The sequence below is a fragment of the Sparus aurata genome, chromosome 22 (assembly GCF_900880675.1).
Source record: "Sparus aurata chromosome 22, fSpaAur1.1, whole genome shotgun sequence".
In the NCBI taxonomy this organism is placed as follows: Eukaryota; Metazoa; Chordata; class Actinopteri; order Spariformes; family Sparidae; genus Sparus; species Sparus aurata.
Genome location: NC_044208.1, coordinates 10,015,629 through 10,034,432, shown reverse-complemented (window position 1 = coordinate 10,034,432; position 18,804 = coordinate 10,015,629). Strand labels below are relative to the sequence as shown.

The window sequence follows — 18,804 nt, the reverse complement described above, 5'->3', positions numbered from 1 at the left end:
TTAAATTAGTATTTGCAGCCCTACTGCAGTTCTTCTGCAGTAGGGCTGCAGAGTCGGGCTGCAGAGTATTTGCTGAAGTCGTGAAAGTATCACACAAAGAGTCCTGTCCTTACAGGTGCAACCAAAGTAAAATAGAAGAATTAAGATTTCAATCAGCCACAGTCTGTACATGCAGAGAGAAGAATTCAAATCTGCTTAAATAACTGAAGGCACCTGTGTGGGTGTGCGTGACCTTTTGAACACCACTGGCTTCAAACTGCCTCTCATGGAGAAGTGGTTTATAACCTCAGAATGGCTCCAGAAGGCAGGTTGACTTGTGTTAACAATGTAAACTGTAATCTTGTTGAGTCTCCAGCCTGCATTAGTGGTTTTTGTCAGCGGTGTATGATGCAGCCGTTGCTTCTCATTTCTATGTGCTGCTGGAGATGTTTCTCAGTGTGAGTCAGCTGCAGAAAAATGTCACATCACTCTGACTCTGCTGTCCAGAGAGACAAACTCTAAGCCTTGTTGTATAATTTACATTTACTTAAAATTCTGGTTCATTCCCTCATTCATGTCCCAGGAACTTTGCAGAAGGATGACAGCGTTCCTCGCTTGTTTAGGTTCATTTGTGATGATAATTTGATTTTAAAAAATCTCATGTGTTGATTAATTGATGACTTTATCAACTGGAGATTGATTTGCAACTATTCTAGAACTATCCGTTAATTATTAAGTGTATTTATGAAGCAAAAATGCATCTCCAACATGTGGATTATCTATTTTTTTATAGAACTTCAAAATATATCTTTTCAGTTTGAACTGTTGCTCGACAATCTAACAAAACAAGGCATTTGAAGACATCAAACTGATTGAAATTCTTTCTGAATGAAATGAAAATGTTAAATTGGAGCCCTACACATCACAGAATTTCAAGAAACATAAAACTGATGCATGTTTGAAACCTTCATGGAATGGGTTTTTGTTCCAGTTGGTTCACCTTATTTTTAACCATTTGAACCAATTAAATTGGTTTGGAACGTCAAAGGTTGGTTTCTTGGTGAAACCAAAAAATAGCACGTTTTGGCTCAGGATGTAGAGTGGGTTGTCCACCGTTCGGAAGGTTGGTGGTTTAATCTCCAGATCCCCGAGCTACACACAGAGGTGTCCTTGGGCAAAATACTGAACCGCAAATTGCTCCTGATGAGCTTCAGGAGAGTTATGCAGCCGTTTTACTCGATAGTTCTTTGTCAGGCTTGTGCTTGGAGAGAGATTTTGAGTGTGTAGCCAGTAAGGCTTACCTCAGGAAATTGACAGAATTATGGCCACTTCTCCTTCCAAACCAAACCTGTATCCGAATACAGATCAAGTGTCACCAAGGTTTGATCAGAGAGCACAAAGGTCTGACAGTCTGTGTACACTGATGACAGGATGACAAAGATTGCATTTAACAGAGTTCTTGAGTGTAACCGCCGTCATGGAGCCGCTCTGTTTCTGTTTTTAAAACTGAGTCTCCTTCAAGGCTTTGGTGGCGAGCATGTTTAAAGCAGCCGACTCCTTCAGGCTGTTCCCCCTCTAATAGAGGCCTGGCAGCTGGAAGGTGCGCTTGATTTGTTGGGTATGGGCACTTAAATAACAGGAGCTGTCCATTAAAACACAGTAAATCAAACGGTAAAGCCTTCTTAGGTTTTTCATCTATTCTTATAGACTTGTTTCAACAAACAGGAAAAGTAAAATACACACTCCTGAAACAGTTTGTCCTACATTATCTGTAGTGTCTTAAAGTGGCGGTATGATTTACTAAAGAAAGGTGTATCTATACATCGATCAGTTGATGGTTATGCCAAGCGACACATCTGGTTTCACTCTGACCCAGACTCAAACACCAGCCACCAGGTTTATGGCCTCATTAACGTGTGTGTGTGTGTGTGTGTTTCAACATGCTTACACCTTTACAGTTTGCCTATATTTTCTCATGCCATGTTTAAATGGCTGAAAACATTTTACATGTAGAGAGTTACATTTTGTGTCTGCTGCCTGTCCCTCATGATTATGTGAAGCTGTGTGTCTTTGCAACTTGTAGCTGCTAATCAGGCTTATAGGCAATCAGCTAATGGAAGAAAGCAATCCAATAAACCGTTCAACATTCAGTTTTAGTTTGACACATTGGTTCTATTGCTGTTCGTGGATGTATTGTGTGATACTGCATCATTATCAGAGCTCCACATCCATTTCTAGTAAAACACGCTGGACTTAAATGGACAGTATTTGTTTTGTACTTGATGTAAGGCAACTTTGAGTGCCATGAAAGGAGCCATGAAATAAAATGTATTATTATTAGTAGTAGTATGCAATTTATGCTGCGTGGTGTCTTTTAGTCAAAACAAAGTATGTAGTTTGATGAGGTTATAAAGTAGCCTGGGATCTTGGGAGTTGCTGTCTTCATTGTAAAACAGAACAAGCGGCAAATGGTGAGGAATGCTAGTGCTGCATCACAAGGAAGCAAAACTAACAAAAGTAAATAATAGCCAATAATAACCAACCTCCTCACTGCTTTTCAATACAACCTGATTTTTTATATTTATTAAAAGCTCCTTTAAAGATATGAAATGTAACATATCTGTATTATAATTACAACTATACCTTAGTTGTGTATTTATTTAGTTGAGTTCTTGTATTATCCTAAATGTTTCCATGTTCCAGATGTTCATCTGTAATTTTATTCAAAGCGATGGTGCGTATCATTTGGTCGTGTGTCACTGCAACTTCCAGGAAAACACCAAATGATACGTCAGAGAGTGTGGAAGCAACCTAATTTCTGTCTGAATCACATGAGGTAGATTTTCATTGGCAGCAGTGGTTTTCCTGCAGTAAAGACAGCAACTCCCGTGATCCCAGGCTACTTCACAACATCATCAAAAAATCTGATTTTTTTTTTCACATTCTCTCCCAGACCGGCACATCTTGGCTACTCTACCGTAGCTACTTCCTCTGTCTGTCTATGTCCAACGTATGCTACTCGAGTCAGTTAATAGGTATTGAAGGACATGAGGCGAAGCTCGTGATGCATCTGATAAGTGTTCTACTGAGTACAGCTTTACAAACTCCATCAAATTGATGCAGCAGACATGCCAACATGCACATTTGCAGTGACATTGTTTTTAATCATGCTGATGCAGACAGGATAACTTAAAGGCTAGAACTTGTGGCCCCTTCTGAATCCCCTCTGGTAGCTAAAAGTCCCTCTGAACATGCCCTGGGGGATTCAGGGAATTCCCACAAGTGTCTGTGGAGCCTGATTTGGCGCCCCAGTGCCCATGTTGGATAAGTGCATGAAGCTGTGGCTCCATCTGAAGAAGAGGCTCTTTAATGTCTTCTGTAATGTACAACAGACATAAAACAGTCAGAATGATTCAGAGCTCTTCTCTCATCTTAATGTCACTCACAGGAAATTCGTGCCTGCATGAATCCAGCCTCATTATAGCAAATACACGCACTCAAAAACACACAGACAGACAGAGTTGAAACATTGTGGGTGAAATAGTTTGAAGGGCTGCTGTCTCTGCTGTCTCTTTGTGCTGGAGAAACTGGGACACAGATCTGTGGAAGACGGCGGGCATAGCAAATGTAATATGAATCTGTATTCACTCACATAGTTAATAAATAGAAAGTGGATTTGGAAAATAAGACTTGAAGGATCTTTTGAGTTTACCTCTATGGATGCACCACCAATAAGAATGGAGTAATTGGAGAAATGATCCTAGAATCCGTCTTTAAATAACAGGCTTTCATGAGCACATTTTGCGAAGAAAAGTGCCATAAAGTGAAAGTTCAGGAATGTATTTGTTTCGCGCGGATGAAAAGGCAACACAAAGCTCATTGTTTTTTTAACAAACTGATTGATTTGAAGTTGGATTTTTATGTCTCCACATATTCAAAAGTTGTTTCCTGCTGCAGGAAGTCAATGATCAACACAATTTTCAGAACACAAAGTCCTCCTGCAATGAGCCAGAAATCAGCAGTAAAGTCAAATGTTTGGAAAACAAAGATTATCAGATAATTCTGGGCCAGGGTAAATAATGTAATACAATGCAAGAAACCATTGAACTGGTTAAAGCTAGAATCGTATTAATTTATTATTTGATTTATTCTTTTTGCTCTTTCATGGCATAATTAGATCGTACATCTTAGAGAGATGACAGGAAATGGGATCAGAGGGGGGTGAACGACAAGCAGCGAAGGGCAACAGGTCAATTTGGACCATGGACTGAGTCAGCGAGGACACAGCCTCTGCACATGAGACACACATTCTTCTACTGTGATACTTGGGCGCCATTTATAAATTGTATTTTAACATTCAATTTTGCCTCGAAATTGACTTATCAGATTTTTACCTTCAGAAAATCTCACAATGAGATGCATTAAGTACTCAGCAGTTGTTGAAGTTGCTGAATCTTGTCAGAAAAAGTGATTGGTATCAACAACTCACTGAGTAATGGGCCAATTTCTATCCATCTGATAATGAAGCTCATGAAATTTGATCTAAAGCTTCAGAGCAGGTACTAACAGGATCTAATGTCTGTCATGGTCAAGGTCACATTTGATACGAGTTAGTGTTATATGCAATGTTGGAGTAATTGCAAAAATTAATGTACTTAAATTGGAAAGAACAATTTACTTCCTAGTGTTTCCTATTGGGCAACAACTGGAATGCTTGTCGTTTTCCTCCCACAAACAACACAGGGCAAAATGCGACATTATTTATTAATTTAGTATCACAGTTTGTACCTTGTGGCAGACAGAATATTATAGTCAAGGAGAGGTTTATAGAGAACCAATCTCAACGCTGTTGGTGTCCTTATTCTTTTGCCATTACACTGAGCATTCAACATTTAATTTATATTGATACATTAAAGCGAAAGATGTGTCTATTGCCAAACAGTTATGAATCCAGTAATAGTTGTCTGTCATGCTTCGATCGGTATTACTGTGGAGGGATGTCTTTAGGAGCACATACAAAACAGTTTAAAAGTCTTGAATGTAATTTGGTGACCACTGCAGAAACCCTGCAGCTTGCTTTGGTGTCTTTATCTTCTACACTACAGCTGATGAAACAGTGAATACATGTGACCTGCAAACAGGGAGAGCTATTAACCTGAGCGTAACCCCTGTCTCTGCTTTACGAGAGGCAGCCTCACGCACGCACGCACACACACACACACACACACACACACACACACACACACACACGCACTCTTTCTCTCCCTCTGTGCGGCGATGCCAGGTCTGACGGATGGCAGCAATTACGAGTCTTTTTAATCCACTCCACAGTTTTATGAGTGAGTTTATAGACATGCTGCGATTCTTAATGTCGAGGTAGTGTTTGTGCCGTCCGAACCCTTCCTGAGATGTTTTCTGTGTAAACTTTGGTCCCCGTTTTAAAAGTTGGAAAGTCTCAGTGATCAAAAGATGTCTTCTGTATTCAAGTAAGTCCATTAGTAGTTTCATATTTAGCTCAGCCGGGTTACTCTACACAGAAATATTTCTCTGGTAACTGGTTCTATGGTTGAGCACACGCTGAGGGTAAATAAGAAAGAAAGAAATCGTGTGATCTGTCTGATGGCATGCCACTACCATGCCCCTCTGTAATCAACCTCCCCACACACAGGAGTTCTGCTTGGTGTGTGTGTCTGCTCCAGTTTTATCTGTACTTCTGTTTTTTGTTGCTCTGTTTCTACTCTGTAAAAAAGCATTTGGTTGAAAGTAAATATTATGACATGAACTGAATCTCTACAGATTCCTGTGGGGGGATTTGATTGTTTGAGCAGCAAATATGATGAGAACGCAGCAGAGAAAAGTAGAAAATAAGCAGGGAAACGCAACACAAAAACACTCTCCTCTGTAAGGTTTTGTCAGTTTAACGTGTTGGGTAGCTTGTTACCTCAGATAAAAGAGGCCTGTTGTTTAGGATATGACAAAGTATTCCAATCCAAACTTGCTCTGTTCAGTGTCAACACTATTTAATAGCTGTGTATAAATGTGTGTTTTTACATTCCTGGTGGTGCTCCACTTCCCGTCAGTGCTGCTGGATGTTACTGGTGTTTCCGTCTCAACCAGATATGTCTTGAAATTGTCACTGTCAGGCTCAGAGACATGTTCTTATTGAATAATCACTGCCAGTGGCATATGGTGACCAATCAGGAGCAGCCAGAGACAGAGTTTAAGCATCAAGTATATCTGTGTGTTGTGTTTTTTAAGTGGTTGAATTGGCTTTCATGTAAGGAGGCAAATTTCTCACACCATTTTTAGCACTGATCCATCAATGAGATTTACTCCCTACAGACCAGCTTTACTGGCTTCTTGGATAGAGTGCCACTGGTTTCACATCATATTGACTTTCTAATTTGAAAGCACGTTTATGCCCCTTACAATGCACATTGAAAGTGAAAATGGAGAAAAAATACGAGCAGCCTAAGCCACATGTGTATAAGTAAAACCAGCGCGAAGACTTTATAGGCCACAAAGACGTCATAACACCATTCATAAAAAAAGTTTCAGTTTAAATGTTGTTTATATCCTTTATGTTTACTTGCTAACAATACAAGAACGCCACTTCATTGTGATCTTTTCATTACTAGTCCACATTCCCTCTGTCAGATTGTGTTGTCTGCACACAAACTGCAGCACATTAAGGTTCAGACTTGCCACAGAAAACATCCTGACACTCCTTTATACTTACCAACCATACTTTAGCTGTTTTATTCAGAGATACCCACTGTACACAGAGCTGTTTGCTAGCTTTTTTGTAGAATCATTTATGTTTCTCTTTTGTCTTAAATGTTGCCATCTGCCAGTAGATACAGAAGTATCCACTGCTTTTTCATTATGCTACAGAACAGCTTCTTTCCACAAGTTTTGAGTCTCTTTAACTTATCCTCAGCACCCCTCCTAATAGTTTTTTCACGTTTTCATTCATATACTTGATTTGATTGATTTTTATGAGGCTTCATCATTTCATTTTACAATTCTGGTTGTGTAATGATAATTGTATATTTTATTTATACGTTTTATCGAGGCGCACTTGTTTGTGTGTTGTTTGTGTACCTCTTTAATTTCTTTACCCTGCTGAAATGACAAAATATGAAACGTGTTTTGAAATGTTTTCTGTTGGTTCATTGGCTCACATACGGTTTGTTTCTGTCTCTGTAGGGTGCCGGTCAAGAGAAGCTGGGCATCTACATCAAGTCTGTCGTCAAAGGCGGAGCAGCTGATGTGGTAAGCACACTCGTAGAAAGTGGAACTATGACAGAAAATTGTGAGGGAAAACAAACACAGTGACTCACTCTGCTGTATGTGTGTGTGTGTGTGTGTTTGTTTACAGGACGGCCGTTTGGCAGCAGGTGACCAGTTGTTGAGCGTGGACGGGCGCAGTCTAGTTGGCCTATCACAAGAGAGGTAAACACAATTCTCCAATTAGCACTGATTTATAAAGAATTTTTTGGGGGGGACAAATTTGAGTGCATGAGTGCCCAGAAATTATGTGATTTGATGCTAGCTAAATGTCCTCTTACACTGATTACCAATTGGGAAATTCCCGGCTGACATGTGTAAATTATGATTAAACCTTCAGTGATCTAACTCTGCGAAACACCAGGGTATAAATGTGGATGCACATGGTATTATTTTTTTCTTTGCTCTACCACCTACCACAGTTTTTTGACAAATATATGGTCAAGTTATGATGAAACTCAATTTGAAATCTATTTTGAGAACTGAAAACATCTCATTCTGAAATATCATGTTTACATGACATCAGATTACCACAACCTCAGGGCTGAGAGAGTCTTGAGGTTGTTAAATTGAGGCAGTTGCATCCTCCTAAAAAGAGAACATACATGTCTGTTTGGAGCACACAGCACAAGCAGAGCAAGGGTGTGTATGTTTTAGAAATGGCACTTGCTGGCTAACGCCCCGCTCAGATTAATCCAGTTATTCCTCTCCCTCTGCATGCACAGGCTCGATGTTGACAGCTGTCAAACTGGATTTACAAATCAATTGTTTAAGTGCCTTGGTGTGCAGGTATCAGGTGGGAGGGGCTCATAATATCATGACATTACATAGCATGTCAACTAAGAGTTAATCAGATAATTACCCTTTGAATTTCTGAACCTTTTTTGGTCATGGTATCATCCTGTGGTCATCTCCTCCTCCTCTGACGGGTTTAAGATAAAGTTTGATTTGCGGCCTTTACGTCTGGTGTGTGTTTGCATAAAAGCTACTAAATCCTGCGATATTTCCAAATGTGGATTTACAGCCCGTTCTCTGCTCAGCATCAAGCAGTTGATGTTGCATTCCCCGAGTTCCATCCAATCCAACACACATGGCTCATTACCTTGTGTGATCTGCCCCCCAGCTTTTTATAGGATTTGGTTAAAGCCTTGCGCACATGTGGCTGTTAAAGAACATGGGTAGTGTGTGTGTGTGTGTGTGTGTGTGTGTGTGTGTGTGTGTGTGTGTGTGTGTTTGAACCAGCTGGATTGCACTCAAATTAAAGTGAAGTGAGCCTCTGGCAATGACAAATATAATCCCTGCCGCCTCTAGTTCATAATAAAAGTATTCCAGTTCATTTTTCTGCCTGTTTGGACACACATAGACAGAAACTTTACTAGTGTTTTCGTAATGACAAAAAGTTGTAATTTGGTAAGAAACCCATCTGTAGTAGGGCTGAAATGATGAGTTGATCAACAGAAAATAATCAAAAGGGTCTCTACAATTTATTTTAAAAGTATTAATGTCTAAAATTCAGTGTTATCTAAGTATAAGCCTTAAAACTTATTAACTAGAATTAAATGTGAATTTGTGAAATCTATTTTCAAGTTCTGTTGAGTGAAAGTACTCGTAATACTCCTAGTATTTATAAAAAATGGTTTTAAATTGTTGACGTATTCGACCAGAACAAGTCAGAATCTAAACAATATAACAATATTCTTGTTGATGGTCTTTTTGTAGGTCACATAAAGACATCAGTGATAAACTGAGATAGTTTCATAACAGGTTAAAATTTCCTTGTAGTATGTTTAAAATGTTCCAGCACCAATGTTACAACACCCTCCTTAGAGGTTCAGTTCCCCCCCAAACGAACTCTTAAATGGGCAAACAAAGGAAGAACCCTCACAGTGAACATAACACCAACATCCTAGATAGATTTCACTTTCTGGAATTTCACCGAAATGGACTCCTTCCCATCGTTCAGTTTAGTGTGAACATGGTTATGTATAATTCAGGGCCTGACCTGTAATCTCTTTATACAGTATTCCAGTTCAGTTTTGTTTTTCATATCACCCACCATCTTTAGATAGTGCTTTTGTATTTAAGATGAGATTTAGTATCAGACTGAACCACCAGCCAGTTTCCTGGTAATTTGATTTTTATGTGCATGTTGTGATACATCTTCAGCACAGTGTTACCATAGAACATTTAGCTGAATTCATGCTGTGCTTTGATCACTAAAAACATTGATCTTTAAACAGCTTATTGCAGCTAAATGGGACGTTCAAATATTAATGTGTAGTATATCAGTTTAATGTGTGCACCACAGAGAATAGAATAACTGTGTCAGATCCTTTGAAGATGTGTTGAAAGTTTTATATTCATCCTCTCTCTCTCTCTTTCTTGTTCTCTCCCCCGTTCTCTATCTCACTCTCTCTCTGTGTTTTCAGGGCAGCAGAGCTGATGACGAGGACGGGCTCAGTTGTAACTCTGGAGGTCGCCAAGCAGGGAGCCATTTACCACGGACTGGCCACACTCCTCAACCAGCCCAGCCCCATGATGCCCAGAGGTGAGCAAACACACATAGACATTTTCAGAGCAGCTTGTAATGACTTTACAGTAGCATCTTATTTTGATAAGATTATAATTAGATTTGTATGCCCGTTATGACTGAATTTTGATTTTACACACTCACACTCACACTCACAGGTCTGGATACACAAAGAAACCTTTTCACATGCAACTAGTATGGAACGATGTCAGCGAGGTTTATAGTTTTGCTATTTATTCCAAACTCAAATCTGACATATTGTTTCTTATGTTCAGGGTTCCCTTGTGTCCTTATCAAGACTGAAAATACAATAGATGGACTAACAAAATGATTGTTTTAAATGTGCATTTTTTTTTTTTGTATTATTATTATTAATAATTTGTCTGTTTTTCCTCATGATATTGAAAAACGTTGTTGTAAATAGCGGTAAATGATCATTTGCACACCTTTCGTTGATTAATCAAACAATGGACAGAAAAAAGAATCTGCAATGCATTTTTTAGTGAGTATGTTTTATTCAAGAAAAGTTTGAAAATGTAGACACGACAGTGCAGTCATATACAACACACACCCGCCCTCCTTTCTGCTTAGAGCATATTGTAAGATATTAAAGGTTGCAGTGGTACGTGAGCATAATGCTACATGAAGATCATCCATTATGAGCTGTGTTTATTGTTAACAGATGAGGGGCACATCCAGATCTTGCTGAAATAAAGGGAAATTTTATCAAGAATCTGCAATACTAATCAAGCTGTTTTGTTAAGCATTTTTAAGGCAAAAATCTCTGTCATTCCCTGGCTAAAGCGACGCCAGTGTGAGGAATGCTGTTATTTTTTTTTTCTTTTTGATATCATTATAAATGTAATATTTACTGTAGGTTTGGGACTGTTGCTCAAACAGAATACATTTAGAAATATTAACATGTGCTCTAAATATTGCAAGGTGCTTCTTCTGCGTTTTTAGATATTTAATAGGCCAAACAATTAACTAATTAATTATTAAAATCATAATCAGATTAGTCTGTAATGAGAGTGCGGGTCTACTTCCAATGACAGTGAACTGCAATATGCCTTTCAGCTGTTTTTTCACTAAATACTACTTTGTAAAAGTCTTAAATTAAGAGCCATTTAAAAAGATGACACACAGTCGTATATATTTGGCTTCCTGAACCCTGCAGATTCTTGCTGTTTAATAGCTGTAATGAATGGACTATTGTGAGTTCCACCATTAGTTAATGCCAGTAATTTTTGTTTTGTGGATGAAAGAAGAGAAGCAGACTAGCCCAGACAGTGTGTCCTTGTTGTCTTCTCTATAGTGCAGTAAAAAACCAGCCTGCAGACTGAAGGATATAATGAGTGTTTGTGGCCACAGCCAGATATGTGTGAGAGAAGAGCTGCACACACACTCATACATGGCATTGAGTTTACTGGGTTGTCTGGCTGTGTGCTGGTCTTTGTCTGCTGGAATGTGACCCGAGATTCATTAAGGAAGTCTTCTGGCCAGGCCAGTCTGTGGTCCAGGATGACGATAAAGGGGTGTTTCTCCCAAATTCCCTCGACCACAGCGTGTTTTTTCCAGTTCAGACAGAGAAATTTAACCGCCAGGCAGTGAAGGACGCTGGTCATTCTTGAGTGAACCTAATGTTTGGAAACTGGACAAGTCCAAGTGTGGATTCTCACAGACTGAGGGTGTGACTGTACTGAAGAAAACCTAGACAGACAGAAGGAAAACAACAGGGAAACATTTGAGACTAGATAAACCTACATTTGCAATTGACTTAAATGATTGTCCTAATTTAATATTAATTAATTAATAAAGATTAAGTAGTTAAAATGTCAAAATTATTAAAACTGTTAATCAGTGTTTTTCAAAACCTAAGATGACGTCTTTAAAAATCTTGTTTTGTCCACAACCCAAAGATATTCAATTTACTGCCATAGCTGCCAAGTAGAAATAAAACCGGAATATATTTACATTTAAGAGGCTGGAATCAGAGAATGTTTTACTTTTAGAGAACAGGCACACTACAGCAAACAACAGCCACTTTTCCAACTCACTATTATTTTCACTACTGATTGATCTGCAGATTATTTTCATTATTAATAGATTGATCGTACTGTTTATAAAGTGTTAAAAAATTGTAAGAAAATTGAGGTCTTCAGACTGAGTCAAAAACTCCTCATTTACTGTCATGAATTCACATTTAAGAAGCTGTAACCATGTTTGACATTTCTGCTCAAACCAATTAATCGCTTATCAAAATAGTTGCCATTAAATGTAATAGTTACAACTTATTGTTTACCTGTTGCCACTCTAAACCAGAAGAGCACCCTGTAGATATTAAGTTTTTATCCATGCCATTGATAAAGTTATGAACATCTGGAAAAATCTTTTACATACATCATGTAAGCAGAAAGGAATTGGTCTGTAGTCTCAGTGCAGTGTCATCTAATCATCTATCCGAACTGCATTTGATGTCGAGGAGGCGTCATCTAGAAAATCCTGAAAACAAAGCTAAAGACAAACTACAATGACATGCTTTTAATATTTTCACAAGAACCATAACAAGTATTAAAATTATTTTGTCTAAAAAACTCATTCTCTCTCTTTCTTCAGCATCCGACCGAGGCCGTGACAAGAACGGGAAACTGCGACCAAAGAGCGAAGGCTTCGAGTTGTACAACAACTCGGTGCAGAACGGCTCCCCGGAGAGCCCGCAGGCCGGCTGGGACTCTTACCCCGAACCAAAGAAGATGAGCGGCGAAGATCGACTCCTTAAGAACCGAGCTGACCATCGCTCCAGCCCCAACGTCGCCAGTAAGGCCTTCATATACATACATTGATTCTTTTTAGACACTTCACCTACATGCCAGATTTTCAGCTAAATCGAGCTTTTTATTGTAGACACCAGTTCTTGAATAATTCTATTCTGCACACCTTTTTAATTTTTTTTTTATTTTCAAATCATGCTTGTTTTGTGAACCACTTCCATAATAAACCGATACTGATCCATTAATCACAAGGATAACATTGTGACATGAGTCATAAACAGCACACTCCATGTTATCACACATTCCACCTAATTTTGGGCAGACACTGGGTTTTATGCTTGGCATAGGCAGTTATGAAAATAGGGGGAAAAAATGAAACTACACTGCTGTTATTCTTAAAAGTACTCCACCCTGATATGGAAACAGTTCCACTGTAATGTTTGGCAATAACACTGTCTACCGTAATCTTGAAAAAAAATCATTTTACAGCAACTATTTAATATAATTGGGTATTTGTTTATGACTAATTTGTTTCCCTAATTCATTGCTAATCCTCAATGTAGTTGTATTTTTTAGCAAACGTCTTAAACTGTGCTAATACAACTTCCTCTCCTGCCTCATCACCAGATCAGGGCCAGAGTCCTGCAGGCAAGGCAGTGTACCCTGGCGGACCCGGCACTAAGATCACCTCCGTCTCCACCGGCAACCTGTGTGCTGACGTAAGTAGCAGTACGATTGAAGCAGGTGGCAGCTTTGTGTGGAATGCTCCCGCAGACCAAATTAGACTAAAGTGACACCAACACTCGAAGGACACGCTCACAATTTCTGTTTTCACCCAACAGGACGAGCCCTCCCCTCCCCGTCCAGAGGCCTATCCCATCCCCACCCAGACCTACCCCAGGGAGTACTTCACCATCCCGGCCTCGAAGAGCCAGGATCGGGTCGTTGGCCCTGGACAGGCGCCCTCGCAGCACTGGCAAGGCATGGAGGACAGAGAACGCCTCCCTGTGGTTGACAACATCCACAACAGCATGCAGGTAGAGCAGCAAGTCATGTTTCAGAGATCCTTTATTGATGTGAAGAGGGTTCACTCCTAGAGGAGAAACGTAACTAAACGGACAACATTGCCAAAGACCTTTGATTCATTTCCTTGAGTAGATGGTTTACTCCGAACTTAGAACCAAATATAAGTTCTGTCTTTTGTTGTTGAATCGCTTTAGTGTGGTATTTATTTGTCTTTATATTTTGGTGAATATTATTTGAGTATTGCTGTCAGTGCTGAAATTTTTTTTAACCAAATGTCAAAATAAATCAAGGATTTGAGTAATAAATAAATGCGCATCGGTAATGTGGATACCATGACTAAGTGGGTAAAGGCAAGTATAAGAACAAGTATAATAGCCTTTAAAACTAGTAAAAAAAAAAAACAACACCTCTGCAAAATAATGATATTACCCAGTCATACTTTCATTGTTTATCCCATTTGTCTCATCTCTAATCAGTGTTTTTGTCTTTTCCCAGCGGGTGAACCACTCCCAGGAGGACTTGTACCCTCCTCCAGGAAGTCTGAGGCCAGACATGCAGCCGCACTACCAGCAGGACTACCAGCACCGGGACCTGGACTACCAACACAGAGATCTGGACTACCAGCGAGGTCCACCAGGTATAAAGAAAGAGAACCAGAGAGAGGAGGTCAAAAACAGGACCAGAATGCCTGATGGTGTTATTTACTGTCAGATTATGTAACAGCTTAGTCGTTTTCTGGTACAGATGTTCTCTTAAATTTAATCAAATTTGATGATATTACTTTTGATTACGTAATATCAACAAATCACTACAAACCTTCATAAATAGATCTGAAAAAAAATTATAAAATGGCTGTCTCTGTGTCTGTAGGTGTAGGTCCTGACCACTGGGCCCCACAGCCGCAGGTCTCCTCCTCATTGGAGTCATCCACGTCCAGCCAGGAGCACCTCAATTTCTCTGCCTCTTCCTCCTCTTCCAACAAGACCCAGAACCAGAAGACGGGGCCGGGCCGATGGAAGACGCCCAACGCCCCGCACGCTGTGCCGCCACATTCTGCCCAGCCGCCCTCCCGCTCTGACCTGCCCCCTCCTCCACCTCCACCTCCAGCCCCTTACCCCGATGCCTACGACCCCTACGACCCCCAACCAGACTTACCGCTCCCGCCGCCTCCCGCTGCAGTCACTCCTGTCACGGCCCAGCAGGCTGCTGACCGCAAAAAGCGTGAGGAGCAGCAACGCTGGTATGAGAAGGAGAAAGCTCGGCTGGAGGAAGAGAGGTAAGATCTTTTTTAGATATTTTTTTATGTTATTATCCAAAATGTCTTCCTGCATTCCAGCTAAGCTGAAAAACTGTAGTAAAGAGGATGATGTTGATGATGATGGTTTCCAAGGGAGAGGAAGAGGAGAGAGCAGGAGAGGAAACTGGGTCAGATCCGGGCCAACCCTGTCATGCCCGTCCAACCTCACAACAACGGAGGATCCATGCCTCCTCCTCACCACCAGCCCCCGATGGCATCTGTGGGCCAGCCCCAGCCTTACCTCCCCCCACAGCCTCAGCCCCAGCCTCCCCCATCCAGACCGGAGAAGCTGGCTAGCCTGCCGCGTTCAGCCGTCCCTCCCCCTGCCAGTGGCCCCAACACTGGTAAAAGAAAGTTTCTTATATTTAATTTTTCTTTCATACACAAACTGCCACATTTGAATACAATATGATGTACTTGTAGGTATGGACACTGTGATTAGGGAGCTCTTACCACAGCAGCAGCCAAGGACCATCGAGAGGCGAGACCTGCAGTACATCACCATCAGTAAGGAGGAGCTAACGTCCAGTGACAGTCTGTCTCCAGACCCCTGGAAACGAGACGCCCGTGAAAAGGCTGAGAAACAGCAGCAGCTTCACATTGTTGACCTGCTTGACAAGGAGATCCAGGAGCTCCAGGTAGGCACGGTTTAAGCTCCGTTCAGGAGCTCCGTTCTTGTTAGCTTGAAGGAACAGTTCAGTGTATATTTTTCCTCTTACTTAAAGTGCTATTTATCCATTTTTGTTTTGGTGTGAGTTTTGGATCCTTTGTTAAATATAATAGACTAAATGGCAATCATCTTGTGGTTGCTCAAAATTCCTAAAACAGAATGGTGAGTGCACCTCCCAATGAATGAGAGAGGACGCTTGATGGAAACATTTATGGTCATAAATAGTCCCTTAGAGTACATGAAACTTTTCATAACAAGGTCTGTTGATCTTGGTATCTTGAGTAACCAGGCCATGATCTTCTGTAGAGACATTGCTTTTTGTGTGCTTTGAGGGGGCGGGGGCAGTTCGGGTCATCATACTAATTTTTTTCCTCTGGTTATAATGCTCTCACATAGCCTTCATGAACTCCCCTGCATGGGCTTGGAACTCTACTATTGTACAGAAATACTGTTTTTATTATTTGTTTCAAGAGAGGAGTTTTCCAAATGACCATTTTAATCCTCTAGCTAATTATCAAGCTAAATATCCAACATGCTAGTTAACGTCAAGGACTGCGGTGGAAGACGACGGTTAAATATTTTGTTCTTCTAACACTGGATTTATTTATGCCAACGGTTTTACATGAAATTGGATTTTTTGTGAATATACAATCAGTCATAGATGACATTTTTGTCATTTTGTAACTAATTCATGGCTGCTTCAGAGCAGCACACATACCCACCATCTGTCACTGTGTGTGTGTGTGTGTGTGTGTGTGTGTGTGTGTGTGTGTGTGTGTGTGTGTGTGTGTGTGTGTGTGTGTGTGTGTGTGTGTCATGTACAGTGACTATGGCGGGCCGCCACAGTCTTGTCAATGTATGGGAAACACTGATTCAAGAGAAGGCAGAAATCTCTATGGCTAATATCTCCAAAACTCAACACCTCACACTAAAACAGTAGAGATAGATTAATGGCTTCACAGCTATGAGGAAAAATTGGTATATTATCTTGGGGTGAACTGTCTAAGTAAATGATTTACTACCAGTTCCAACTTTGAGCGTACTCTATTTTCCAGTCGAAGCCGGAGCGAACGGCAGAGGAGAGCGACCGCCTCAGGAAGTTGATGCTCGAGTGGCAGTTCCAGAAACGACTGCAGGAGTCCAAGCAGAGTGACGAAGACGAGGAGGACGAAGAGGACGAGGATGTGGACACCATGATGATCATGCAGAGGCTGGAGGCTGAGAAGAGAGCAAGGGTAAGACGGGGGCGGGAAGAGGATAGAAAGGCTGGAAGACAGTAGAGAAATCAAAGAAAGTGATGGAGAGGTGATGAGGCTTAGAGACCAAGACAAGACGAGAAAAGTGGAGAGGGTAAATTAAACATTTATAGGCGTTGCTGAAGGACGAAGGGGAGATTTAAAGAAGAGAATGACTTTTCAACTAAGAATGCCCATCATCTCTCAGTCAGAAACTAATCAGCTGTTGAGATGGGAGGGCGAGCCACAGGAAATCATGCTGATGAGGAGGGAAAAACAGAACCAGCTTTTAAATGCTAGAAGGGGAAATGAATTCCTGTGTGGCAGCGCTCCCACTATGAATGTCCTGCAATGTGCATCTGCAACATGCTTCTGTCATCGCTTTGCCATGCTGAGCTGCTTAAATCTGATTGGCTGGAGGGGTGGATGGGTGGGTTTTGGGGCAGAGCAGGTGACGATGTTGTTAGTGCTGCGTTCACATCGTATGGATCCAACTGTGTGACTTAAAGGCAAATGGTACATGTGGTGATTTACGTTTCCTGCAGATTTTAGTTTCCTGCCCAGTGAGATGGAGGAGTTCATGATTTATGATTTACAGCAAACAGCTGCGTCCTGCTGTTAAGACACAACAACTTGTGTCACAATTAGTTTAAACTGAAATGACAACATCTGTTCCTGCTCTTCGTTAAATGAAGTCAGAACTGGAACTCTTTGCATTGGCATCTTTCATATATAAAGCAAATGTAGCATATGTGCTGTGCCGCTTAACAAGAATGAACCACAGTGTCTTCTGCAACCTGAGTGGATTTAGATTTAGTTTAATAACTCGGAAGAATTGGATTATTTTAACATCCCATCCTGATTTATATTGTGTTTTTAAAGTGACATGATGCAATGTTTACATGCACATTCATATTCCACCATTATTCCTAATATGATGGTACTTAGAATTTTTTTAAATGGATCATTTTAACTGCCTCATCTCTGAACTCTCAATTCAGAGATGAGTTCCTTAAATAGTTTCTTGTCAGATCAAATCCCAAATTATTCAGTTTGATTGAAACATTATGAACAACATGAATAACAACAGGTTTTTGGATATGTGCAAATATCACAATGGAAACCATTTCAAGAGGTTGGTTGAGAGAATTGAAGAGGGAGGCTGTGTTTTTTTATTTTTTTACAGAGTATGCACAGCAGCATGTAAACGGGAATACTGGGGATCATTGGGAATTCAGAATAGGACAAAAACTGGAATATCTTTTGAATATAAATGTAGCCATAGTTGAGAACTAATGTTGCAGAGCAACTAGGCCACAGAACATCTCCACAGGCTGATGATACTTCAGTCTTCATCCAATGTATTGGCACTAAAATGATTCCTGAAGCTGTTGCTTCCTGGAGTTAATAGACATACTTTACATTTTTATGCAACTGGATGTAGCAGCACAAAGTTGTGCTGGATGCTGTGTGATGGGTGTGATGGATGTGGTTGGATGTAGTGGAGATGTGGATGGAAGGTGTTGAATCTGACGATGTGTGGCTGAGTGTGTATTTTTAAACTGATCTTTTTGAGTTTATGTCCTCTTGTTATCAAACTCTTTTTGGCTGCAAGATATATCATATAGATAGATCATAATATGTAGTCCAAAATCACAACATTTCCTCTTAAAGGATCCAATCTTTGAGCAAATCCATGTTTTTTTTATGTGATTTGATTAATACAGATTTTAACTGTAAACATCCAGTGTGTAGGATTTAGAGGTAGAAGAGGTCTACCTCTAAAGTCTCATTGTAAACTAACAAAAACACAACAAATCTTAGTTTCAGGCAATTATACACTAATGAAAGCATAATAATATATATTTTATTATAAATTAGGAAACCTCCCTATAAACCTCCCTTTTAAACAAGACCTTGAATTTTCTTGCCCCTTTTCTTTTCTGAATAAATGTGATTAAAGTGAGGGTAAAAAGGGCCTAAAATTTACGGAACTTTTTACTTTT

At 40.3% G+C, this 18,804-nt stretch overlaps 1 protein-coding gene across 13 annotated transcripts in view; it reads left to right on the top strand.

Annotated features, from left to right (window-relative positions):
• afdna (afadin, adherens junction formation factor a) overlaps positions 1–18,804 on the top strand; it is a 114,652-nt gene that overhangs the window by 79,544 nt on the left and 16,304 nt on the right. For all 13 annotated transcript variants that reach the window (XR_003982495.1, XM_030405998.1, XM_030406006.1 and 10 more), the window contains 11 exons: positions 7,189–7,254; positions 7,361–7,434; positions 9,699–9,817; positions 12,416–12,616; positions 13,198–13,289; positions 13,413–13,607; positions 14,092–14,233; positions 14,467–14,872; positions 14,987–15,237; positions 15,317–15,531; positions 16,619–16,798. Coding sequence is in view for 12 of the 13 variants with exons in the window: in XM_030405998.1 (XP_030261858.1) it covers positions 7,189–7,254; positions 7,361–7,434; positions 9,699–9,817; positions 12,416–12,616; positions 13,198–13,289; positions 13,413–13,607; positions 14,092–14,233; positions 14,467–14,872; positions 14,987–15,237; positions 15,317–15,531; positions 16,619–16,798 (1,941 nt within the window). In the remaining variant the exon portion in view is untranslated. The remainder of the gene's footprint in view (positions 1–7,188; positions 7,255–7,360; positions 7,435–9,698; positions 9,818–12,415; positions 12,617–13,197; positions 13,290–13,412; positions 13,608–14,091; positions 14,234–14,466; positions 14,873–14,986; positions 15,238–15,316; positions 15,532–16,618; positions 16,799–18,804) is intronic.